The following is a 26770-nucleotide window of genomic DNA, read 5'->3' as shown; positions in this document are numbered from 1 at the left end:
AAATGCTTTAAAAAAAAAAAAATTGCCACCTACGATCTTCAACAATGTGCTCTGGAGGCACAACAATATGCTCAAGAAGGCACAACAATGTGCACTGGAAGGCACAAAGATGTGAAACAATTATTGAAAAGACTAAATTTAATATAGGATCTTCAACACAAATCATAAACGACCATAAATAATAAATGAGCAAACAAGATTCCACTTATCAATAATGTGTACTCTAAGGTAAAATAATATACACTTCGAAGGCATAACAATGTGCTCTGGAATGCACAACAATATGCTTTGGAAGGCTCAACAATGTGCTCTGGAAGGTCAATACTATGCACTGGAAGAAAATTAATGTGCTCTAAACGCACATCAGTTTGCTCTGGAAGGCACAACATTATGCTCTGCAAGAAGGAAAAAAAATGCTCCGAAAGTATATAAAATAAAAAAAAAGAATAACTTACACAAAAATACTATAATGTCACCGTGTTTTTTTTGTTTTGTTTTGTTTTTTTTTTTTTTTTTTGTTTTGTTTTTTTGTTTTGTTTTTGTTGTTGTTTTTTTTTTTTTTTTTTTTTTTTAATTGCTTCATTCTAACCCTGGCCTTGATCTGGATTGAATCAATGTATGTGATTAAACCCTATTTTCCACCTAAGGGGACCTTTTCACTTATATAGGGGTTGTTCCCATGCAAAGTGTTTCTCTTGTGAAAAATAGGGTTATATCTAAACCATTGATAAGGGTTTACCAAATGGCCCAAATATCAGCGTCTTTTTTAATGTTTAATGGTAATTAGGGAATTTTTTAATCCTTTAGTAATATCCATAACCAACTCTCCTAACCACCTTCGATAGTATCCTCTTCGCATATCTCTTTCCTAATCTCCATTGTTAACTTTTCAGCGCTCTCTTTTCTTCTTTCTCCATACATAAACATTAGGCAAAATTGCGGCGATTGTCTCCGATGGAAGAATTCAATCAAGGTATGTTTTTTACATTCAATTTCGATCATTGTTACACATAAATTGTAATTGTGCTCATATATTTAAATCATTTAACCTGTATGCAATATGTTTTATGATGTTTTTAAATTACATTCAAATATTAAGGATTATGAATAACAAGTTTTAGACTCTAGGGGCATTGATTTAAGGGTTAAGGTGCATAGTTTTTCAACTTAAGCTGCATCAATTTAACCGTTAAGGTGCATCACTTTGATTCCTTATAAACATTCATTAACAGATTCTAGGGGCATCACCTTAAAGAGTAAATTCATGAACCTGAAATAGTAAATCTACGCACCTTAAGGTTTAAATTCACGCACTTAAGGCTTTGCAATTGAAATTCTTAAAGAATAACTAGCGCACCTTAAGTCTTAAAACCACACACCTTAAACACTAAATCCACGCACCTTAAAGTTTACATTTACGCACTTAAGGCTTTGACAGTTTAAATTCTTTACTTTTTGGTCTAAGGCAGTCAATATTCAAATTAGCGCACCTTAAACTTTAAAATCACGCACCTTAAGGTTTAAATTTACGCACTTAAGGCTTTGCAGTTGAAATTCTTAACTTTTTAGTCTAAAGCAGTTGAAATTCAAATTAGCGCACTTAAGCCTTGAAATTCTTAACTTTTTAGTATAAGGAAGTCAATATTCAAATTAGCGCACCTTAAGCTTTCAAATCACGCACCATAAACACTAAGTCGATGCACATTAAGGTTTAAATTTGCAAACTTAATGCTTTGGCAGTTGAAATTCTTTACTTTTTGGTCTAAGGCAGTCAATATTCAAATTAGTGCCGCACCTTAAACTTTAAAACCACGCACCTTAAAGACTAAATCCACACACCTTAAGGTTTAAATTTACGCACTTAAGGCTTTGCAGTTGAAATTCTTAACTTTTTAGTCTAAAGCAGTTAAAATTCAAATTAGCGCACCTTAAGCCTTGAAATTCTTAACTTTTTAGTCTAAGGTAGTCAATATTCAAATTAGCGCACCTTAAGCTTTCAAATCACGCACCATAAACACTAAGTCGACGCACATTAAGGTTTAATTTACAAACTTAATGCTTTGGCAGTTGAAATTCTTTACTTTTTGGTCTAAGTCAGTCAATATTCAAATTAGCGCACCTTAAGCCTCAAAACCATGCACCTTAAACACTAAATTCATGCCCTGTAAGGTTTAAATTTACGCACTTAAGGTTTTGCAGTTGAAAATCTTAACTTTGTACATTAAGACAGTCAATATTCAAATTAATACACCTTAAGCTTTCAAACCACGCACCTTAAACATTAAATCCACGCACCTTAAGGTTTTGGCAGTTGAAATTCTTAACTTTTTAGTGTAAGGCAGTTAATATTCAAATTAGCTTTGTTAAGATGGTTTTGTCAGGATCGAGTCTACCATAAATCGAGTATAGAGGTACAGAGTGGTGGGTAGGAAAATAGTAGCTTTATTACCTGGGGCGCTAGGTCTAAAATAGTACGTAAAAAACCCAAGATACTAGCCCAAATAATAAATGAATAATACAAGCTATATATATAGCCCAAAGAATGAGCTAAGAATAATATTGTAGGCGCGAGAAATCGAAGGATGTTATGGGGTTTAAGCTTATCCCCTTGGAGGTTAGCAAGATCTGTATCATAACCAGTCGGGTGGCCTTGAAACCCACCGCCATTAACTGCAGAAACACTCCTCAGGAGTCGTATTTCGCCTCGCCGTACGCGGCCACTGCGACACCGACTGAAAGGGCAAGAATAGAATAATAAATAGTAGTAGAAGCAGAATCTTTATATATAATAAAGCAGAATCGTGCAATGAAAACAAAAACTGAAAATGAAAAACAAAAAACAGTTTCTGTTAGTAAACGGACTCAAAATGTTTTCCGGAAAATGACTCATTTTCTGTAAAACATTTTCCAGAAGTCATTTTCTGAATTTCCAAACGGAACTTAAAGGAAAGGATAATTGACCGAAATGTGTAGAGGGGCAAGAGAAATTCCAAAAATGTGTGCTGACTTTTTTTTTTTTTGACAAAAATATGTAAAACTCAGTTACCACTTGCGTTTTTGGAGTTGTCCCGGGTGTATTTTTTTTTCATTATTTACGTAAAACACAAAAGCGACTTGCGTTTTTCGTATTGTATACCTTAAACGCATCTGCCAAATGCGTTTTCATGTGACGTATAGAATACGTTAAAACGCATTTGGGAGATGCGTTTTACGTATAATCCAAAAAAATACGTAAAACGCAACTCCGAAATGCGGACTATTTACCAGTGTTACTCCCCGGAATTGTGTGAAAAACGCAAGACTCAATTGCGTTTTTCGAATTATACAAAAAACGCTAGAAGCACTTGCGTATTACAATTATTCCGGCGCCGGTGACTTGGTATAAAACGCATTGTGCAAGTGCGTTTTTTGTACCGTACATGGGCGAGTATTAATAGTATAGAATAGGGCTTGTAAATCATAGTAATTGTTTACTTAGTTGGTCTAGGGTGTGTTTTTTCTGTAGGTTGGTCCGTGTTCGAATCGTTGAACATAGTTTGTTTGGTCATTGGGTTTTTCAGACCATAGTTTGTATTCTTAAAAAAAACAAATGTTAATATAATGTGGGCGTGTATAGTTGGTTGAGCGTGTATGTGAATGTGTGTTAGGGTAGTTGGCCTTGTTTCAAAACCTATCCTAAGCAGTGTTTTTTTATTTTAAGTTTTGAGTGGTTTTATTATTTATATTTTAGACAAATGTTAACAGAAGGTTAGGTTGTGTAGCTGGTTTAGCGTGTATTTGAGAGTTTGTTAGGGCCACGTAGTTGTGGTTTGAATCCTATATTAAGCAGTCTTTTTTTTTTTTTTTTTTTTAAAAAAAGTTTTGTGTGGGTTTATTCTTAATATTTTAGAGAAACATTCATAGAAGATTGGGTTGTGTAAGTGGTTTAGAGTGTATTTGAATGTTTGTGAGGGTTGCTTGTCTTTGGTTCAAAACCCATATTAAGCAGCACTGGTTTTTTTTTTTTTAAAGTTTTGAATGGGTTTAGTGTTAATATTTTAAACAAATGTTAACATAAGGTTGGGTTGTGTAGTTGGTTTAGTGTTTATTTGAATGTGTGTTAGGGTTGCTTGGCCTCGGTTCGAAACATATTGTAAGCAGCGGGTTAGTGTGTTTGTTTTATAAGTTTTTCGAGGGTTTATTTTTCATTGGTTAGAATGGTTTTGGTAGACCGCCGTTCGAAACGTATTTAATGAGTAATTGAAAACAAACATATATATCATTTGGTTTTCATATATATAAAATAATGCACGGGCTATTTTATTTCAATATAAAGTTCAGGTACAATTGATATTTTGTGTATTTTACAAATGAACAAGCTATATGTGTACAATATTGAATGTTGGAAATGCAAGTCGGGCAAGGATCATTTCCTGGCCAAGGTATAATAACGAAGCAGTAACTGCAACAGCATTGGCTTAAGTTACTGTGTTATTCAAGTTTATTATTGTAAAAAACAAACATAGTTTGTGTAGTCTGTCATAATATCCATCACGCTTGTTTTTTCATATATATTTTATAGTTCACGACATATTTATTATGAATACATAATATTATATGTCGCGAGACTTAATTGGGGATCAAAATTTTTTCGCGAGAATTAATTGCGAATCGATTGTCATAGTTTGTACCTGCAAAAAGTGAAAGTGAAAGAAATTATAATCATAATAATTAACACGGAATATATATATATATGTAATCACGATATATATGTATGTATATCTATATATGCTACTTACCGCCGGTGAAATTTTTTTTCCCATTTGTTGGTTGAAATATAAAAAACAGATGAATGCGTGGGTGGTTGTGTTTGGAATTTTCGAAATTTGCCAAGCAAAAGTAACAAGCATACATTGGTAGTTTAAACATGATAGAGGTTGGAGTGGGAGTAAAGAGGACATGACATATTTATAGGCATTGAAAACGCATGTACCATTTGCGTTTAGCAAGCCTAGATCCGTTTTCCAAGGTGCGAAATTTGTAGTAGTATGATATTATTATTGGTGAGTATTGTGGTAGTTACAAATACAAAAAAAAAAAAACCTTAAAATACGATAAAAAAGGTACACTAACATTAAAAGGCGACGTTAAATTATATATTACAGAATTTCGATGTGAAAACTGTTCACTGATCATCCCCAGTCGATGTATACTGCTCCCAACAATGACTCAACTATGTCTGCTAGGGCATTTGGAGGATGGCATTACGCTGTTGAACGTCGTAGTCGCGAAATTTAGTTGAAATTCATTGGGCGCTTGTTTCATGTCGCAGTATAGCGTTAAAGGAGAAATGTTGAGCATGAGGTAGTTGGTAAAAAGAAAAGGAATTACACATACTAAATAATTAAAGTAACAATGCTGTGATAAAAAAAAAAAAAAGAAGTTGGTTTTACTCATAATCATCGAACGCAATGTGGTATATATAGGCCAAAAAAAAGGGAAGTTTTCAAAAAAATGTGTAGGCCCAATAAAGTACAATTGGTTAAAATGCAAGTGGTCCTTGCGTTAATATGTGAAACGCAAGTCCCAGTTGCGTTTTACTGATGGGCTGCGAATGGGTTGTTAGCAGTGATGGGTTGTCATGTCAGTGATGGGTTGTCATCATGGCATGGGCGAAAATGCAAGTCCTACTTGCGTTTTGTGCACAGTTTAACGCAAATTGTAATTGCGTTTTTATTTTTTATTTTTGGATTTTTGTTATTATTTATTTTTTAATTTTGCTGATCGGAGCGTTTACACCGTCGGCGAGTTGCAACACCGCAGATGTTGTTATAATCTGTTGACAAAACCAAAAATAAATAATTTGACGACATAAAATGTTTAAGGGAACGCATACAAATGTTTATTTGAACAATATATAGATACATGTAAATTTATTTTGAAAGAAGTTGTTTAAAATCTTCAACGATTGAATGGATTCTGATCACATGATCGTTATTCGCACGTTCTAGTTCATCTTCCATACGACGTAAAATTTCGGCATTGGATAATTTGTTAGTATTTGTTGTCGTTGAATTTGAAGTTGAACCGGCAGTTGAACTGCTCGGGTGGAAATCGTGCTGATGTTTAGCCGTAAAAATGTTGAACGCACGAACGGCGTCTTCTTTGGAGGTAAATGATTTGTACAAATTATCGCTATAGCGATGTACTTGAGCTTTGGCATCCTCCCAGTTGTCATAGATCCCTGGTTGCCGACCGACAAACACCACATATGTCTTTCCCTAGTAATAAACATAAATTTATCCACATAGGTGTAATGCAAAGAAGAGGTAAAGTAAAGGAAAAATGCATACCATTGAATGTCCTTGGAAGAAGGTTGTTAAATGCTACCGTGGTGAAATAGTAGAGTGAAAAGTGCATGAATGATTTTGTGGGTATTTATAGGCGCAGAACAATTTATTTCATTGGAGTCAGTTGTACTTCACAAAAAAAATTACAACCAGTTGATGGCAATTGTTAATGGAGGTGTACATTTTGAATTGCAGAGAATCATACATTATAAAAACAACATTGAAATAAAATTTACAAAACAGAATTTTATACAAGAATGAAGTTGGTCTACACACAAATATTTTGGTGTATTTTTCCAGAGAAGAAGCTGAAACGGAACCCGAGGGCGTACGTTCACCCAAGAAAAGACCAGCTGTGAGGAGAGGAGTGGAGTAGGATTCGAAGATTTGAGAATCTGTCTCCAACTTCATGTGGCGGCGGAGGAATTTGTTTCAGAGAGGAGGCATTGGCCGCTTTCTTTTCCTCACTGTTCCTTCGGTTACGGGGGTTACGTTCCAGCACCATACCCACCATTCGCGAAATTTAGTTGAAATTCACTTAAACTCCAACTCAAATTCACTGTCGTATAACAGTAAAACTAAATTGAGATTGGATAATTTAAAAGTAGAATTTACAACTGACAAATCAAAAAAAAAATGAATACCTATTTGTATAAGACATATTACTGTAATGTAGACGAAAGATAGTTGAGTGTGTATGTGATATAAAATGAAATGAATCGAAATATTTATAGGCAAACATATATAAAACGAAAAACCGAATAGATGTATGTATATATCTACATATATATACTACATAATATATATATATATATATATATATATATATATATATATATATATATATATATATATATATATATATATATATTATATGTGGTACATACGGAGTAATATAATGGACAGCCCACATGGGGCTGTCCATTATCACATGGGCTGTCAGCAAAGCTGACAGCCCGTTTCTTATTAGGCTGTCACGTCGGTGACAGCCACATGGGCTGTCAATTTCTGACAAGCCCACGTGGCTGTCAACTTGTTGACAGCCCAAGTGGGCTGTCAACAAAGTGACAAGGCCATGTTACTTCTCGGGCAGCTCACTAGGGCTGTCACAACCCTGACAAGCCTCATGGGTTTGTCAGGGCGTGAAACGACGTCGTTTACATTTTATTTGTGTTCATATGTTGAGCAATTTTCGCGGTTGTTTTTTCACAGTTCTAGGTGTGTTATTTTGTTGGTGAAAGTTGTGCCTTTCACAATTGTATTTTGTTTTTTTGAAGATAATTCAGGTAAGGCACATTAAATAATTTGTGTATTAGAATTTTATCATCGTTTTGTTTATAATATGCTTGTTAATTTTTTATTTATTTTTTCCAAGTTATTCATTACCAAATGGAAGGTATGGATCTGTAACGAATTTTATATGTTCGATAATTTTTTGGTATTACATTATTTTTGTTTTTGTAGGTACGAACGTTCCGGTTTTGTTATGTTCTTCAACTACGCATGATTGTACGAATGATATTGACTTCAATATTGCTCCACAAAATGGGTTGTTTGTCTCTAAAACAAGTTCATTTGAGGAACTAGTGGCGGGGGTGAATAATTGTCTTCAAATTCGTGGTGAATATGAGATTGTTAAAATCTGGGGTAAATTTCAGCAAAATCCACTTCATGATGGCGGCATTGTTTTTCCGTTTCCAATTAATAATAATCAGTCATGGTTATATTTTTTGGGTGCAATGTCTATGTTTTCCGTACCATTAGTACTTTTTGTTAAACGCCAAACGGTCTCGTCCTCTACTATGAATCTAAGCGTTGGTCGCAGGGATGGTTCTTTGGACTTGTTCCCCAGTCGAATGTCGTTGGATCCACTACCGGGGACTAGAGGGCATACTGATATTGGAGTGTCATCGCGTTCAACGTTGGCCCAACAACCAGTGGTTCATGATTTCCAACACGTCGTAGGCGAAAGCGGTGGTTTTACCGAGACCAATAGCGGGGATGATTATGGTTTTTGGGAATCTTCTCGGACGATGATGATGAGTACGATCCTTCTAATGATATGTGTGATAGTCCTCCGGAACAATTAATCGTTGCATCATCTTCCGCGCCAACGGCGGGTGTGAGTTTTTATGATGACGATGAAGCGTATGATCATGGTGTTCCACATGGAACTTCGTCCCTACATCCTGGCATGGTATTCGACAGTTACGCACTGCTGAAGGCAATGGTGACACACCATAATCTATGTACGCATAGACATTTCACGACGTTGTGCAAAAGGGCGAATTATTGGAAGGCGGGATGTTTGTATCCCGAACAGTGCAAGTGGATGATTTTAGCCAGCCAAATTTCCAACACGGAAAAGTGGAGAGTCAAAAAGTATCATGCAGAGCACACATGTCGGGTTGATTATACGAAAGGGGGAGCGGACTACAACCTAACGAGCAGAGTCATAGCCGATTTCATTCTATCTAAAATTGAAGGGGATCCCCAATACAAGATAAAATATATTATCAATGATGTTCATGGACACTGGGGTGTGCGTGTTGGGTACAAGAAGGCCTGGTATGCCAAGGTTCTTGTGTTGGAAAATCTGTACGGGAAGTGGGATGAGTCCTACAATATAATGCCAAAACTTCTTCTGGCTGTACAACAAACGAACCCCGGATCTGTTGTTGATTTTGAATTAGTGGCCACACCGACTACGCATGAGTTTGCGTTCAAGTACGCATTTTGGGCACTTAAGCCCGCATTGGACGGGTTTAAATATTGCTTGCCCATTCTTACCATTGACGGTACGCATCTTTACGGGAAGTACAGAGGCCATCTATTGCTAGCGGTTGGCTACAATGCTAACAAAGAGATCTATCCGGTAGCGTACTCGGTAGTTGACGCTGAGACCGGGGATAGTTGGACATGGTTCCTGAATTGTTAGCAACACGTGTTTGGGGATCGCGAACACATGCATTATATCTGACCGTCATGTTGGGATTGACGTGGCATTTCGCAGCGTGGACAAATTGCGCGAGCCAAGGGTACAACGACGATACTGCCTCCGACATCTACGGTCCAATGTAATGACGAAATTCAAAAACAAAGAATTAAACAGTTTGGTTTGGCAAGCGGGGTGTGCACCTGATGAGAGGGGTTTTAATTCGACAATGAGCACAATTCAGGCTGTTGATGAGGCGGCATACAATTATCTGAATGAGATACCGCCGCGGTTTTGGATCCTTAGCCATGATGGTGGTTTTCGACATGGTCTAATGACAACTAACAATTCAGAATCTTTCAACAACACGTTGAAAGGTGTTCGATTCCTTCCCATCTCGGCCATTGTTAAGGTCACGTTAGAGAAATTGGCGTTGCAATTTGCGGACAGGCAAACAAAGGGATTGATGATGCGTCAAGCCGGCTTGCAATGGCCAAGGAAAATTTTAGACGAAATGTTGAAAAGGGATACATACAAGTTTCGCGCAAAAGTGAAACGACACGATGACGTTCAGGGGGTTTACGCAATTGCAATATAAGGCGTTGTAACTCCTTCGGGAAGGCCAAAGGTCGAAACCATTAACATGCATGCAGGATACTGTAGTTGCGGTCAATGGGCTGTTGATGGATTACCGTGTGTGCACGCTCACGCCGCTTCCCATTATGTGGGAAGAGTCCCTGATGGTATGGTTCCGGAAAAATATTCCCTTCAAAAGTATATTAAATGCTACGAAGGAACAATAATGCCTCTGTTGTCTGACGAGTATTGGCCTTTGATACCTTACACCGTGTTGCCACCGCAAGGTGTTCCCCAGAGACGGGGTAGGCGTCCTAGTAGAAGAATTCCAAACGAAATGGATCTGCAAGGAAGAAGATGTGGCATCTGCCGATCAGCCAATCATGATGTTAGAAAATGTATTCACGTATCAAGCGATGGTCGTGAATAGGAATGTCACGCTCCACGAAACCAATTTCATTGTGGTTGTAATTGTCTCCGTTCGACATTTTCATTTACTTTAGTAGACTGGTTTCGTTTTTTTTTTTTCGGCCCTTTTAATTGCCCCACGATTGCCTTTGTGTAATTTACCTTTTTATAAATATTTTTTTTATGTGTGCTTAACATATTAGTTTTATTATTTAAGTACTGTTTCAAAACTTTGCAAGCCCCAAGGTGGGTGTCACGGATGACACCCTAAATAATGTGACAACCCATTTGACTGTCACTTTAATGGTGGCACCGCACGCAGATGTGACAGCAAGTACCTGCTGTCACATCATAAAATATAATATATGTAAATAATTAAATTATTGCTTTTCGGTTTTTCAGCTAGCGTTATCAAATTTTTTAGGAGTATCGCTAAAGAATAGGCGCGTTACGGTAATAAACCACGGTAATAAACCAACAGTATATAATTAATATTTTTGGTCCGAAATTTTACAATACATTTACGTTCCACAAGGGGGGCGCCTAGTATTGCGAGATGGCCTTCGGCGTTCATAACGTACGAGTGTTGCATCGTTGTGTTGGGTAGGATTAACCACTTGAGATTGATCCAACTGTTCGTCAGCGTCAAACAGCTCATGTATGGAAGGGTGGTGAAATGGCGCGTTAGACAGCGCATGAGAAGAGCTGGGCATTTCACGACCACCGTGTACAGGCATTTCATGGGAGGATTCTCCGACCTCAGAATAGGGCAATGGCATATATGGAGTAAGCATCATGTTGGGGGAATGTGGTATGGGAAATTGTTGTACTTGAAGTTGTGTGTTGTCGCCCATATATTGGTTTCCAAATACATTTTCCTCTTGTGTGCCCTGTTCATGTTCTTCCGGTTCCTCGTGGGGGACATCATCGCCGTTGTAGTTCATCGGGGGAACCTGCTGACGACGATGACCACCCTGAGCTTGACGGCCGCGCCTGTTGACGTCTCTTCGTCTGTCAGCGTGTCGCACTTGCTGAAAAGGCTGGTAATATATATCTTCGTAATTCTCCGGCCGAGGAAAATCCATCAGGTAGCCATAGTTTAGACGATTCAGTTCTGAGCGGGCTGTTTCTTGCATTTCATTCGTAAATTGCCCAGTCTCTCTGCGCTCCGCCGCCATTTCACCACAAATGTGGATGTGCCGCAAAGCTTCCACCTACGAATAATGTCAATATTTGGGTATTAAAGTGAAAAACATGAAATCCAGAAATTTAAAAATATTATGCGAGGATAATTCGGGTGTCACCGTCGCCGCGTATGACGGTGATGTGTGTATGTATCCTTCCGTATGGTGATGTTCAGGATTTCCAATCAAACGCCTTCCGACCCGGTAAAACCATTGCTCGTACGCCAAACTACAGTATGGACCTAACGGGGCATGTGGGGCAATTGCAATCACGTTGTTGTAACGATTCTCCCAAACTGCAACATGTACTTGGTGGTGAGTTGCCCAATCACTAATCTTGGACCGCCCATCCAATTTGTGCAAATTGGGATCGTACATAACATGGTCAGGGATGTCTTGGTACCCGCCAAACTGCCTGATAACCCTATCTGGATAATGCCACTCGACGGCAAAAAAAAAATAATAACGTAACACGTGCCGTCCAAATTTACTGTCCGGCGCGAGAACAGAGTGGCAACATGTCTACATTGTATGACATCCAAACAAACTACAAAATTGAAAATATTCAATTACATAATACGTAGACACATACATGTGTAAAATGTGTGTGTGTATATATATATATATATATATATATATATATATATATATATATATATATATATATATATATATATATATATATATATATATATATATATATATATATATATATATATTTCATGGCCATACGTTATCAGTTTGACATCTATCAAATAAATCCCGGTATATCCTGAAAGTGTGGGTTGATGTAAAGGTCCACGTGTGTCGACAATGCCACCTACAGACGAAAATTGTAGTTAGTATATAATTTATTTTTTTAGTAATTCGATAAAATGCATACCGTGCACCATAAGGTCCATCGTTTAGGTTGATGGATGGAATAACGTTACAAGGGCGTGTACATGGCAAACGCTCCCATGCCCACAACTGCAACAGGGTTAGGCAACCCCCAGCGATAGAATTCCTAAAATTAGCCGCGCGGCAAAGTGATCTGTATAGGAATGCAAGAACTGCGGATCCCCAACTATATTGCCCGGCAGTAGAAAGGTCTTCTAACATATCTAGTAGATATAATTTAATTTTATTTCTAGTAGTTTCAGGAAATAAGACCCCGCCCATAAATAACAAAATAATGCCGCGCACATATTGTTGTAACTCTTCATCATTTGCCTGATCTATGTTTATGGCAGCCACGTGTTGATCTAAAACGACCTTATTTATAAGGGTACTGGAGAAAGCATCCTCGTCGAGTGGAGTGAAGCCTAAAAACTGTTGGATTTGAAAAAAACGTTCAGGTTGAGTTCTTGCAGTATTACCAACTACTGGCCTACCATCAATTTTTAGTCCCAATAGGACTTCCACATCCTGTAGGGTAATTGATACCTCCCCAAATGGCATATGGAACGCATGTACCTCGGGCCTCCACCTCTCGATTAATGCACTGATGAGGTGGTGGTCGAGTTTCAAGTTACCAAACCGTGTCATTATTGGGAAAAAACCAGCTTCCCGTAACAAATTCTCAACGCGATTATTGAGGCGAATATTCCTAAAAACACCACCCGCATTACGCACACATGACAATTGCGCTGGGTATTCAGGATTTAGCCATACCGACTCTGATTGATGCAATTGTTGGTATGTTAACAAGGTGGGATCAATTGGACCTGGATGTAGATAATTTCGCCTCATTGTTTAACTAAGGTGTTTGAATTTCGGGATTTAGGGTTTACAGTGCGTAGAAGAAGAGAGTTGTGGTTAAAGTTTACTACATTTATAACCGAACTATATTTATATATGCACAAAAATATCTGATTTTAAATACTAACTGACGTGACCATTACAAATGTCACGTCAGTCAGCTAGGTCATAATGGACACGGCATAGGTGATAAGCATGCCGCCCAATGGACACGGCATAGACTGCCGTGTTGACTGACACGCTGCGTCAGTCAACACGGCAGTCTATGCCGCTGACTGACGCAGCAACTAACATGCTGTGTCAGTCGACGTGACCAGACGCTGACAACAGCGCTGATCACAGTAACGTCGAATAGCGTGACTGAAGTCACGCTATTCCACAAAGTTTTTTTTTTTTTTTGAGAACTCCACAAATTTCTTTTTTTTTTTTTTTTTTTTTTTTTTTTTTAAAGAACTCCACAAATTTCTAATAACTACAAAATCCGGTAAAAACCACAAAGTAATTCACATTTAAATATTTGTACAGAATTTAGTTACGAATTTAAAATTTTACAATCACATCATAGATTTAACGCATTAAACAAAATAAATCTTGGTTTATTATACGACTATAAATTGTTTTTACAATGAATTACGTAGGTACAGTATATGAAACAAATCCACGTAGGATTGTGACCAAACTACATTTTTCCACTTATCTTATTTACCGATGACGAACTCGTACTCCATAAGTTTCGTTGACGGCTGTCATATGATATATGTTATTAGCAAACAACAAGCAAGCAATTGACCCCCTGCTTATTTGCTAATAAGTTTAATTTCTCACGACATATTGAATACACAGAAAAATATGTCGCGAGAATTAAATGGGACCCATTCTTCATTCGCGAGAGTTAAATGAGACTCAAATCACGTACTGTGTACCTACAAAGAAAACCAAACACATGACCACCAAGAAATACTCACATACATTTATGCACATAGAGACTTTGAAATTTAGTCTACTAACCATGTATAAGTTTTGTTTTGCGTTGAGGGGGTTGGAATATGAAGAAGGTGAAGTGATTGCTACCTATGTGATTTGAATTTCAAAAATGTTCCATCAACTCATGAAAACCCTACGTCAATGCTATTCAACTGATGTAGGATGATGTAGTGTTTGCTCCAACTTACTTATAGGGGTGTCATGCAAAACGCATGTGGGGGCTGCGTTTTTAATTCTTCCTCGGGCAGCTAAAATAAAACAAAAATCACAACCGCGTTTTTGTACTAATTTTATTTATGGTTTTTAACTTTTCCTTTAATTTTTAACCGTACATGGCTAAAAAACTTGAAAGAAGAGCAAGGTTCCAAGCGTGGAAAACGCTGCCACGCATGGTCGCCTTTGGACAAATCAATCAACTATTTTTTTTATTATTATATGAATAATATACTATGAAATCGGGAACATTTTAAAAAGTGGAAAATTGGATGTATAATAACAAATAGTAAATAATTTGTAAATTTAATGACGTAGAAGTTGGATCCTTTTATACAAGTTAATCATTGTTTGGGTTCAGTTGTGACTATCAAGAAATTAAAGAAAAAAAATTACATAAAACATGGCATCCCATCAACACACCCGTACTTTGTGTGACTCCTACAATTGTACATCAACTACTGGCATTACACACTACGTCGAACAATATAATATAATGGCAAAAAATGTCTACATAAATATTTAATGGGTTCAGTTGTGACTACAATTGACACCCATTTCCAAATTTTATAAATATGAATACTGGCTAGAATCATTGGGGCAAAAGAAGACCAAACAATCTAACCAGCATCATTTACATATAAATTTTTTAATAAAAATTTCGCGACAATTTTCCAATTGAACAATTTAATTATGTCGCGAAATTTAGTTGAAATTCGTCAACACATCGCGAGAATTAATTGAGGCCCATTGAAACGCTGCTCCGGCATGGAATTATCGCTACAAAATAAAACAAAAACATTTTGTACATTAAATAAAAATTATACAGAATATAAGTATATATACAATATGTATAGGTTTGTGGTGTGTGCGTCTGAGTAATTATGTATGTGTATATATATATATATATATATATATATATATATATATATATATATATATATATAAACAACATTCTTACCGTAAACTTTTTCCTTTTTTCCTTCGACATAGTAGATACAACACATAACACTAACTTTAACATCTTTTCGTCTTCTTTTTTGTGGGTGTCTGGCATACTCTACGTACATTTCAACTTCAGTGCTAAAAAAATTTAGTCAAGCACGCATTAGGAAACCATATTTATAGGAAAATGGGTAAAATGCATGGCTGACTTGCGTTTTCATGTTAAAACGCATGTCACACATGCGTTTTGCACTGACCAAAAACCTATTGCCCAAATCGAAGAGACCCCACCGTGATTGCCCAAACAATATAGAACTGTATGGGTTCGCATTATATATTTGGTCTGAAGCGGGGGGGCACCATTTTACTGCTTACGGTTCCGTCCTCTACTACACATTCGAACTCGCCTACATTATTCTATTTCGATAACTAATGGATCTTTTTGATGATTTTGAAATACTACCGGACATCACTTCCAACTTTGGTCATCGCCTTCTGTACCATGCAATCAGCATACACGGAAGGAAGCTACGGTATGCGCATGTTGATCGCAGGACATGCAATACTTTTGTATGTTATCCAACACGTGGATAGGCAACATATCTATTGATTTTGGGTATATCAGTGCCCGAAACACGGATCTTCGCAAATCAAAATCAATCCCAAGGATATGCGATCCAAATTTTTGAAAGTCTACGTCAACTCTACTTCCCTCCGCGTAAGATTTACATTATGTTGGTAATTAATAAACACCGTTTTTGCCTTCGTTTATCTGAATATGCATGTATTTTATTTTTCATAGCTTGCAACGATATAATGCATATGCCAGATGTCAGTGAGTACGCAACTGCTTGGTTTACCATCCAAGTATCATTTGAACTACCCATGGTAATACGTTAACAAAATACTATTACCGTTTATCTACGTAGTATAACTACTGTATTTCTAACAAGTTGCGTATGATTTTATTTTAGAGAATTCCAAATTCTATGCATCGCCATCTAATGCAACATCTGACCACAAAAGCAATATTATGGCATCATAGCGCATGGATAGAAGTTTGGGTAGACGATATGCAATTTACAACCGGAATTAGCGATTTTAAGACAGAAAATGATTTATACCCTGGAGACATTGTCTTATTTCGACATACAGGTTACTTCATTTTCGAATGCTACTTGTTTAGCGTCGACTCTTACAGTCCAAAGAGAGAGTTCAATCAATTTGGCCCCAGAAGAAATACTAGACGGTTCGATAGCGGTAAGATTACAATTGCATCCCTAAACGTCAATGTAATATTTGAGTTTTACTATCTAAATCTTACGTCCAAATTACAGTGTCCATCAACGTGCCAGCGCGGTCAGCAATACCGCCGACATTTGACTTTGAACAATTAGAGCGTTGTAGATCCTTGTATCACAATTTCGGTACGCTATTCGCGGTAAGAATCACTAACGCAGTATATACCCTAACTAAGATTCCTTATCCAGTACTAACAATTATATTCTTTCATAAATGTAGCGTGAGCAGTTGAGTGAATTTCTCCGAGATTCCATCGAAGTCGATGGGCCCCTAATATTCGTCCTAGGAGATAGAAAACTAGAACTCTACTATGACTACAGTTTAGTATTCCATGACGAACAATGGGAGCAAATATATGATCATTTTCAGTTAGATGGCTGTGACCGTGTTGTGTTCTTCAATGTCAACCAACATGTCATACTCATGCTACCAATTGCTATCGCCTGTAACGTAGAGAAGATTTATCCATGGTCAATCAACTACCATATTATCGATAATGAATTTGGTGAAATCCATCAATTATCGATGTCAATGTAATGATTTTTAGTAATAAAACAATCCGGTTACATCAACAACGTTATGATACCTGTTCTATACTTCTTTTAATCACAACCTTTTTTCTCATCTAACATTAACCCACCATATGACTAACCCCCTTATATAACATTATTATTTTACATTATTTATATTGGAGTGTTAAAAATAATTAATCGGACGGCCATTTTTTCGAACAATTTAATTAACAAAAAAGCAAATGGGCCCTCAATTTTCAACCTTTCTAAAACGCATGTGTTATCCCATGGCATGTCAAAGGGTGTAAAACGCAACACGTAGTTGCGTTTTCAACCCTGGGCCTATACTCTGACAGGCCAGGGCTATGGCCTGTCGCGGCTGACCATGGCCTGTCAACCGCCCATGGCCTGTCAAAGGGTATAAAACGCAACACGTAGTTGCTTTTTCAACCCTGGCATACTATCATATCATCTGTCAGCCCATATCATATCTCATTTGTCAGCCCATAGCTGACAGCCCATGACAAAATGATGGGTATAAAACGCAACACGTACTTGCGTTTTCAACCCTCACATGGTACTATCATCACATGGGCCTATACTATCATATCATCACATGGTGGCCCATGCTATCATATCATCACATGGGCTATCATAGAACATAAGAAAAACGCAACTTGGACTTGCATATTAAGGCAACCCGCAATACCCAGTTGCGTTTTCTTAAGCCGGGTGTGACTTATGACAGACCTGCAACACGGGCCACCTACAACACGGGAAACTTGGCCGAACTGTACAATAAAAAAAACGCAACATGGGCCTGCGTTTAAGGACTAAACGCAAGTCGCACTTGCGTTTTCAAACTATTTTGTCCCGAAATAGCTTCCCTATATATATTCACCTCTTACATTTCGCGGATTCACAATGAAAACCCCATATTTTATTCCTACTAAACATTACTTCTTTTATCTATTGCATACGAGATGGGAAGTTTGTTTTCTTCATACCAACTATCTCATGCCCAATACTACGTACCAACATTTTATCCCAGGGTGTCTCCATTGCCAAAAGAATTTCAACTAAATTTCGCGATTTCGGTTTCCGTTTAAGGGGCCTGCCCATATTTGCCGCCGTAGAGCTCTACTCAAAGGAAGATTAATGTCTTCCATTACAAACTCCGTATTTCCTAGACGAGCCATCTACACTCCGGCTTGCCCAGTCAGCAAGGAAGGTTGATCATGTACTACCTAAAGAGGAAGTACACCAAAGCAACTTAGACTTGCAACTGGCCAATTGAACAAATTGGGGACCACCACCCCAAAAATCCACAGATGCGGCCCTCCCCAACCGTTTGTACGACAATATGTGTTTGCAGTAGAGAAATTAGAATTCACTAGATGCACATGTAAATGTATGAATTTATGATGAATATCAATTATATTTTTTTCCGGTTCAAATGCAAGGCTTTTGACATAATTCCGTACAAAAAACAATTTTCGTTACACACAATCAATATCCTTACCCTCGTTTAGGGCTACGAAAATACGTCAACAATACAACTCCAATAAAACTACATTCCACTAATAATCAACTGTTAAACTATTTGGGTAAATAAATGTTGAAAAAATAAAAATTGTCACATAGCCGGATACACTCAAATTACTTTTAAACTAATACGTCCTTACAATTTTTGGAAATTAGATTTTGATGAAGCAAGCAGAAGAATTGGAAGATGAAGCTAGCAAAACAGTTAGTTAATCTGTTTAGTAACAGTTAGTGTCCCTGAGGGCATATCTGTAATTTCCCTTCTAAATTGGTTAGAAACGGATAAGTGGAGGGTTAGTAGCCTTTTTAGTTTTTCTTCCCTTTCTTCTTTCGATTGTATTGGTCTCTCACATTTCAGATAATGAAATCTTCTTCTCAGTTGAAGAAGTCTTGTTCCTCATCTCATTTCGCTTAGTTCAAAGAGATTCGACAGATTTCACAGTACACAACATGCCTTCACCGAAATTTCAGATCAACCGACTAAATCGTTTCACTTTTGTCAACATCAAAATCAATAAAGTTCATCAACCAAATTAAAATTACAATATCAACATATTGCCATATTTCTCCGCATGTGCGAGGAATCGATCTTCGGACAAACACAAAGTTCATCAACCAAATTAAAATTACAACATATTGCCATATTTCTCCGCATGTGCGAGGAATCGATCTTTGGACAAACACAATTACAAACGCCAATGTATAAATGGGATTCAAACCCTAGACAACCACATATTCAAACACATGCTCACCCAACTAAGCTACACATCTTTCATTCATATTACCGCATTTATTAATACTTATAGTAAAACTCGAATAACGTCAAATAACAAATGTACACGCAATTAAGAAGATTCGAACCCTGACAAACCACATAACAAAACAAAGGTTCTACCAACTACACTAACCCATCTATTGTTAACAAATGCTCCATTTTTAATACTAATTACTCTACTATTTAAACTACAATTACTTCAACAATACACAACGCAACTCACAGTTGCGTTTTACGTTGCTTTCTCCTCCCCGGAAAGTGGCCGGAAAATTTATAACAATTAGAAAACGCAATTACAGTTTGCGTTTTACCTATTCAAACCAAAAACGCATGTGCTAATTGTGTTTTGTGCTTCTAGCCGTTCTTCGCGATCGCCGGAAACTGCCGGTACAAAAAATCCAAAAAAACGCAACTTACTTTTGCGTTTTCGGTATAATACGTAAAACGCAAGAGTAAGTTGCGTTTTTGCCTATACCGTATCCCCTAGAAAAAGCATTTAGGTAATGCGTTTTACGTATACGAATACGTAAACGCAACCAACTCTTGCGTTTTACGGAAATACCGAAAAAAAAATACACGCCGGGACACAACCAAAAACGCAACTCCCAAAGGAGTTTTGCATATTATTGTAAAAAAAAAAAAAAAAAAAAGGCGACACACTTTGAGAATTTCGCTTGGTTGAACACACATTTCTGTCATTTATAGCTTAGTTTGGAACTACTTAATAGGTTGCGAGTTACCCTATACTCCTGCGTAATTTTTAATTCAATGTATTGTATACAAATATCTAATTAAACAAAGTTAAGAACCAATTACAATGTAGTTGATTCTTGGGATATTCAGAAGCCCAATCCAGTTGGCGTTGACTAATGAGCTGAGATGTGGCGAATATGGAATCCTCAAGTGGATCAATATATATGTTTTTTAATGTTGTCTTTTAGCCACTGGAATCTCCATAGGCTATATAGTGACGTTCGCAATATAATGTCAACGCTTAATCCCTATATAAACGGTCATTGTTTCCCAAGATTCAGCAGACTTTTAAGTATCCTTAAATAGTACTAATTTCAATTCGAAGAGACATTAATGGCGGATATAGAAGGTTCTCCTGGAAGCTCCATGCATGGAGTGACCGGCAGAGAGCCGGTTCTGGCTTTCGCCGTGGCCTCCCCGATTGTGCCAACTGATACGACGGCGAAATTTGCCCTGCCGGTGGATTCAGAGCACAAAGCCAAAGTGTTCAAGCTCTTCTCCTTGGCTAATCCCCACATGAGAACTTTCCACCTCTCATGGATCTCATTTTTCACCTGTTTCGTGTCCACGTTCGCCGCCGCTCCGCTTGTTCCCATCATCCGCGACAACCTTAATCTGGTTAAGTCCGACATTGGGAACGCCGGAGTGGCCTCCGTCTCCGGGAGTATTCTCTCCAGGCTGGTGATGGGCGCGGTGTGTGATCTCCTGGGCCCGCGTTACGGCTGCGCTTTTCTCATCATGTTAACCGCCCCCACCGTGTTTTGCATGTCGTTCGTGTCCTCCGCCGGCGGCTACGTGGCGGTCCGGTTCATGATCGGATTCTCACTCGCCACCTTCGTCTCCTGCCAGTACTGGATGAGCACCATGTTCAACAGCAAAATCATAGGGCTTGCCAACGGGACCGCCGCGGGATGGGGGAATATGGGAGGCGGCGCCACCCAGCTTCTAATGCCGGTTCTTTACGACATAATCCGGAAAGCCGGGGCAACTCCGTTCAGCGCCTGGAGGATCGCTTTCTTCATTCCGGGTTGGCTTCACGTCGTGATGGGAATTCTGGTCCTCACCCTCGGCCAAGACTTGCCCGACGGCAACTTAGGATCGTTACAAAAGAAAGGTAACGTTAACAAAGACAAATTTTCAAAGGTGTTTTGGTACGCTATCACAAACTATAGAACCTGGATCTTTGCCCTCCTCTATGGATATTCTATGGGTGTTGAATTGTCAACTGATAATGTCATTGCTGAGTATTTCTTTGACAGGTTAGTTGCTTTCTTAGCTTTAATTTATTTTATGTTTTACTTTTTATATATATTTTTTTTAAGTGAAAATTATGGAATTTCCCATCACTAAAGTGATCTTAAATCAAGTCGAAAGCAAAAATTGGTGGGAAATAGCAACAAAGATTTTTCGGATACCACAAGTGGTCGGAACAAAAATTTCGATTTGATTTAAGATCAGTTTCAGGTGGTCCAAAATTTTATAATTTTCAGCAGTGGGTATAGGTGTTTTTAGTATAACATTTAGTATCTGATAAGACTAATTCAGATTCTGTTAAAATTATGTTAATTATCTGGAGACAATTTAGCTTGGTAATTATAGGTTTCACATTCAAATTTAAATTTTGTGTTTCCAGGTTTGATCTAAAGCTCCACACCGCTGGGATAATTGCGGCGACCTTTGGAATGGCGAATCTGGTGGCGCGGCCGTTCGGAGGATTTGCGTCGGACTACGCCGCGAAGTTCTTCGGAATGAGGGGGAGGCTATGGACCTTATGGATCTTGCAAACGATGGGAGGACTTTTCTGCTTCCTTCTGGGGCGGGCGAATACGCTTCCCTTAGCTGTGACATGGATGATCATCTTCTCCATCGGAGCTCAGGCGGCCTGCGGGGCCACTTTCGGCATCACACCCTTCATTTCCCGGCGGTCGTTGGGGATCATCTCGGGGCTGACCGGCGCCGGAGGCAACTTCGGGTCCGGATTGACGCAGCTAATATTCTTCTCGACCTCAAAGTTCTCAACGGCGTCGGGGCTGTCGTACATGGGGATAATGATCATGGCGTGCACTCTTCCGGTGACTCTGGTCCACTTCCCGCAATGGGGAGGCATGTTTTTCCCTGCGTCAAAGGATGCTGTGAGAGGAACCGAAGAGCATTATTATTGTTCTGAATGGAACGAGGAGGAAAAGCAGAAAGGTATGCACCAAAACAGCCTCAAATTCGCCGAGAACAGCCGCTCTGAGCGGGGGAAACGCGTCGCTTCGGCTGCTACGCCGCCTAATGTCACGCCTGACCGTTTCTGATGATTCCCTCAACTATCCTCTATATTCTTGGAATCAAATACACATTAAATTAATCCATGATTCAATTCACACTGTTTATCTGCAGTATTTTGTGCTTTGAGTTTTATGTTGGGTAAATCATTAAAACTAACAATATTGGTAACTGCTGGCATGGGTGTTAGTTTTCGCAAGCCAAAAATGTAGAAATATGGTCAAAATCATTCATGTTATTGTGTAATATCTCTAATTTACCTGGTATGTTTGTGAGTAAACAGAACTGTATTGCTTCAAAGTCTGAGTGCACTTTTTAGTGTGTCCTCTGTCTATCAGAGGGTTTAATATTGGTACTCGTCCTCTGTCTATTAGAGGGTCTAATATTTATACTCTAAGGGTACAACGGCTTCTATGCCTAACGTAACGAATATCTAATAACTATGGCCCTTATTAATTACACGCTCTCCTCATTAAATGGTGTGCATCTTTTTTAATATTTGAGCACAATAATTCTTTTCCAGTAAATGTATTAGCATACATTTATCGTTTATTCCCTCATACTTATGTTTTCTCGGAATTATAGAATAAGATCTTGTTGATTTATCTCTGCTAAGATTCTAGCCTAGCTAGGTTTGTTGGTTTTAACTATAGTCATCTCTGCTGCTAGAGACTATAAGTAAACTTAGTTCTTTTAGTTAAGTATTTTGCCAATAGATACTTCTTTGTTGATCATGGCTTTTGTCAATGTTAGGTGTATACTGTTTGAGTATAATCTGCTGTCAATGTTATTGCTTTTGGTAGTTTTGATTAAATGTCGGTTGTTATTCCTCTTGTATGCCCTAATCAATTATCTACTGAATTTGGAACCTTTACCGATAAGCTTTTTTTATTGACTCTTTATCAAGTTTATTCCATATTTTTTACAAGATAATGTTTGTGGTTGCCTTTAAGTCTATCATTTAAGAACCTCTTCTGGCTTAATTCGAGTCCATTGAGTAAAAATCTTGAGCATATTTGGCGTTTGACCGCTCTACTAGTTGTTGGCAGATAGAGGTTTGGAAGGACGAGTCCAATCAGCATCCTGACATTGCAATGTGGCGTTAACTACTGCACAAGCAAAGTATATGAAATTAAAATTGTGTATTTGCTACTAACACTAATATAGACGGAATAATTAGTTTTTATTATTAAATTCTTGTTTTAAACTAAATATATTTCCGTCAATTTTGAATATACTAGACGACTACTAGTAGTTGCACCCGTGCGATGCACGGCTATATGTATACTATAATATATATACCGTGTATAAAATATACAGTGTAATATAATCAGATGGAAAATATACAGTTTGAAAACCTAATAAATTTAAAATGATAAACTTTTAAATTTTATTACACATTGTTAAAGACTTATTTATACACAACATTTTTAGTCGTACTTAGACATATTACATTTTTGCTACAAATCAAAATTTTTGAACTCCTTGTGTTACTAACTCTTGAAACAACTACGTACATTTGGCTATAATTAAAGATAGTCCTTTTCAATAACAATCCCAAAATTTTTGAACTCCAAAGTTAAGTACAGAATATAAATATCCTATAAATATACCTTATCATGAAGAAGGTGGCAAAAAGATGAAACATCTACCAAAAAATAAAGGTAAGTACAGAATGTATCCTTTTTATTATGTTTACAGTTTAGGTATACAAAGAAAATTTCTTCTCCCATCTATCTGCATACTTGCAGATTGGAAAAAAAAAACTCTTTTTTGTCAATTGGAAAAATGTGGAGCTACACGACCGAATCATCCGCGGTAAGAGAGAGTACAAGGTAAGGTAAAACGATTGCAGTAAAATAGACTACAATGTAGAGGTTAACAAATTCATATAAAAAGAACTTATCTTCTATAATAACATCGTAATCTTGCAGAAAAACTTGTGGTATAACTCTATTTTTTTCTAATCCATCCAGTGTCGATAAGGATTTTTCAGCCACTGAATTGTTTAGAAGAACATATGTGAGAAACATATCGTCCCCGCAGAGGATCTGGGCATTTTTCAAGAGGCGGTGGAATATGAGTAGATTCTATTGGTGGACAAAAGAGAGATGAAACCAGAGAAGAAGCTGACCAATTTTTTTTATTGGAAGAATATGAGGAAGATGAACCGTTTTCAACTTATATAGACCTGTTAAGGTTTAGGGTGTGGGTTGGACTTGGGTAACAGTAAAATGGGCTTGAGAAAAATAATTTTGTTAAGTCTCATTTGTTTATTAAATAAAATTTTTGTTGGACTGATTTTTAATATGTAGTTATATTTTTTTATTTTCGTTATAAGTTAGTATGTGTGTGTGTGTGTGTGTGTATATATATATATATATATATATATATATATATATATATATATATATATATATATATATATATATATATATATATATATATATATTTATTTATTTATTTATTTATCTTTATATTTAATAGGTATATTTTTTTTATTATGATTATTAATTTTGTAATCTTCAAAAATAATATTATTGCAAACCTATATTTCAACAACATAATTAAAATTAAAATATTCATAATGGGTATCCTTATTCGAATTAACGAATATGTAGGCTTAGGGTTATATTATGGGCCGGGCTTTTGTTTATTATTATTATATTGTATTTGGACCTAAAAAATGGATTATTTATGGGTCCAAAATATTTCTTTAATTAGTAGGTAGTTATATTTTTATGTATGTATACAAGATTGTTTGTATTCTTAACTTTTTTTTTTTTTTTTTGGATCCTCTTTATTACTCCATATTATTTAGTAAATGGTGATGGTGAATAATAGTCATTCATATTTAAAAATACACATGCATATATTTATTATGCATACTCATCTTTAATCCGTGCATCGCACGGGGCAAATACTAGTTAATATAAAATTAGAAAAATTTGAGCAAATATCAATTTTGGTCCCGCGAGTATTACTAAAATGACAGTTTTAGTCCACATGTTTAATACTATCAATTTTCATCCACGACTATTGTTTTAATACTAATTACTATTATTTTAGTGTCAAAATTCATTACGCGGTCACCCATTTATTTAAAACATGTCGAAATATGAAATTATTAAGGGTATTTGTGCCATTTTTAAATTAATATCCCGATTTGAACATGAATAAAGCGATTTAAGCCCTAAGGTCGATCTCAATTCGCAATTCTCCTCCTCAAATTAAGGTAGGATGAGGAAGACAGTTGCGAATTGGGATCGATCTTAGGGCTTAAATCTCTTTATTCATGCTCAAATTGGGATTTTAAGTTAAAAAGGACAAAAATACCCTTAAAATTTTTGATTTCGGCATGTCTTAACGGAAAGGTTATCAGCGTGATGAATTTTGACACTAAAACAATAGTCGTAGATTAAATTTTATACTAAAAAAAATAGTTGTGGATGAAAATTGGTAGGAATTGAACATGTAAGACCAAAATTATTTTTTTGTTAATACTCGTGGAACTAAAATTTGTATTTGCTCAGAAAAATTTATATTACTAGTTTGATACCCGAGATGGAGACCATGTTGACCATGGTGGAGGGCTTGTAGGATCGAGTCCTTGTTGAGTAGAATTCCGATTGTGTAGACGGCGACGGGCATGGGGCTATGAGCATCTAGATGAAGGAGATGGAGAGGTAAATGTAGGCGGAGTTGGAGAACCAGAGGGAGAGGGAGTAGAGGGCACCAATGGGGACGATGCCGGTTAGGTAGACGTGGCGGGAGAGGGCAGCGGTAGGGAGGTCGACGACTCCAGCAACGCGGACGAGGAAGAAGGCGAGGGAGGAGCAGAAGGCCATGTGGATCATGGTGAGGGAGATGGGGAAAGGCCAGTTGTAGAGTTTCCGGTCGAGGATGTACTTGTTGTAGACGATGACGGTGAAGGATAGGAAGATCCAGATAGCCACGTAGGTGTAGGAGAGGATTATCTTCTTCACCACTCCGTCGGAGAGGGCGGCTCTTTTCCCCATTAAGGTGGTTGCCCGGGGCTGTGGCTGTGGCGCGGTGGCGGAACAAAGTAGAATTTGGAGTAATACAGTACGTGCCCAAGGGAGATATATATCACTTGAATTAGATTAATTGTGCCTAATAAATTAATGGGGTTAGCACCCGACCCAGGTTGTCAACAAGCACCTGACCCGGCACCACGTGGAAATTCAACGAGCAGAACTCCAACGGATAGAATGCCAATGGGGGGAAACATTATTACGGGTCATTTACTGCGCCCATTGAAGAAAGATAAATAAAGG

General features: G+C 37.4%; 1 protein-coding gene and 1 pseudogene across 1 annotated transcript; one reads left to right on the top strand and one right to left on the bottom strand.

Moving 5' to 3' along the window:
• Window positions 1–2547: 2547 nt before the first annotated feature.
• LOC109174256 lies at window positions 2548–26491 on the bottom strand (annotated as a pseudogene).
• Window positions 20506–22643, top strand: LOC109174289 (high-affinity nitrate transporter 2.1-like). The gene is made up of 2 exons (XM_019323536.1): window positions 20506–21460; window positions 21835–22643. The coding sequence occupies exons 1-2, from the start codon at window positions 20535–20537 to the stop codon at window positions 22499–22501; spliced, it is 1593 nt and encodes a 530-aa protein (XP_019179081.1). The 5' UTR covers window positions 20506–20534; the 3' UTR covers window positions 22502–22643.
• Window positions 26492–26770: the final 279 nt, after the last annotated feature.

The sequence above is a fragment of the Ipomoea nil genome, unplaced genomic scaffold (genome assembly GCF_001879475.1).
Source record: "Ipomoea nil cultivar Tokyo-kokei standard unplaced genomic scaffold, Asagao_1.1 scaffold0579, whole genome shotgun sequence".
Taxonomy (NCBI): domain Eukaryota; kingdom Viridiplantae; phylum Streptophyta; class Magnoliopsida; order Solanales; family Convolvulaceae; genus Ipomoea; species Ipomoea nil.
The sequence above is the reverse complement of the archived record's forward strand: the minus strand, read 5'-3'. Positions and strand labels throughout refer to the sequence as shown.

What these genes read in the sequence shown, in the direction of transcription:
- LOC109174289 (XM_019323536.1), top strand. Translation starts at nt 20,535, where the DNA reads ATGGCGGATATAGAAGGTTCTCCTGGAAGCTCCATGCATGGAGTGACC. An exon ending in GCTGAGTATTTCTTTGACAG is followed by an intron (nt 21,461 to 21,834) that starts GTTAGTTGCTTT and finishes TTGTGTTTCCAG; the next exon opens with GTTTGATCTAAAGCTCCACA.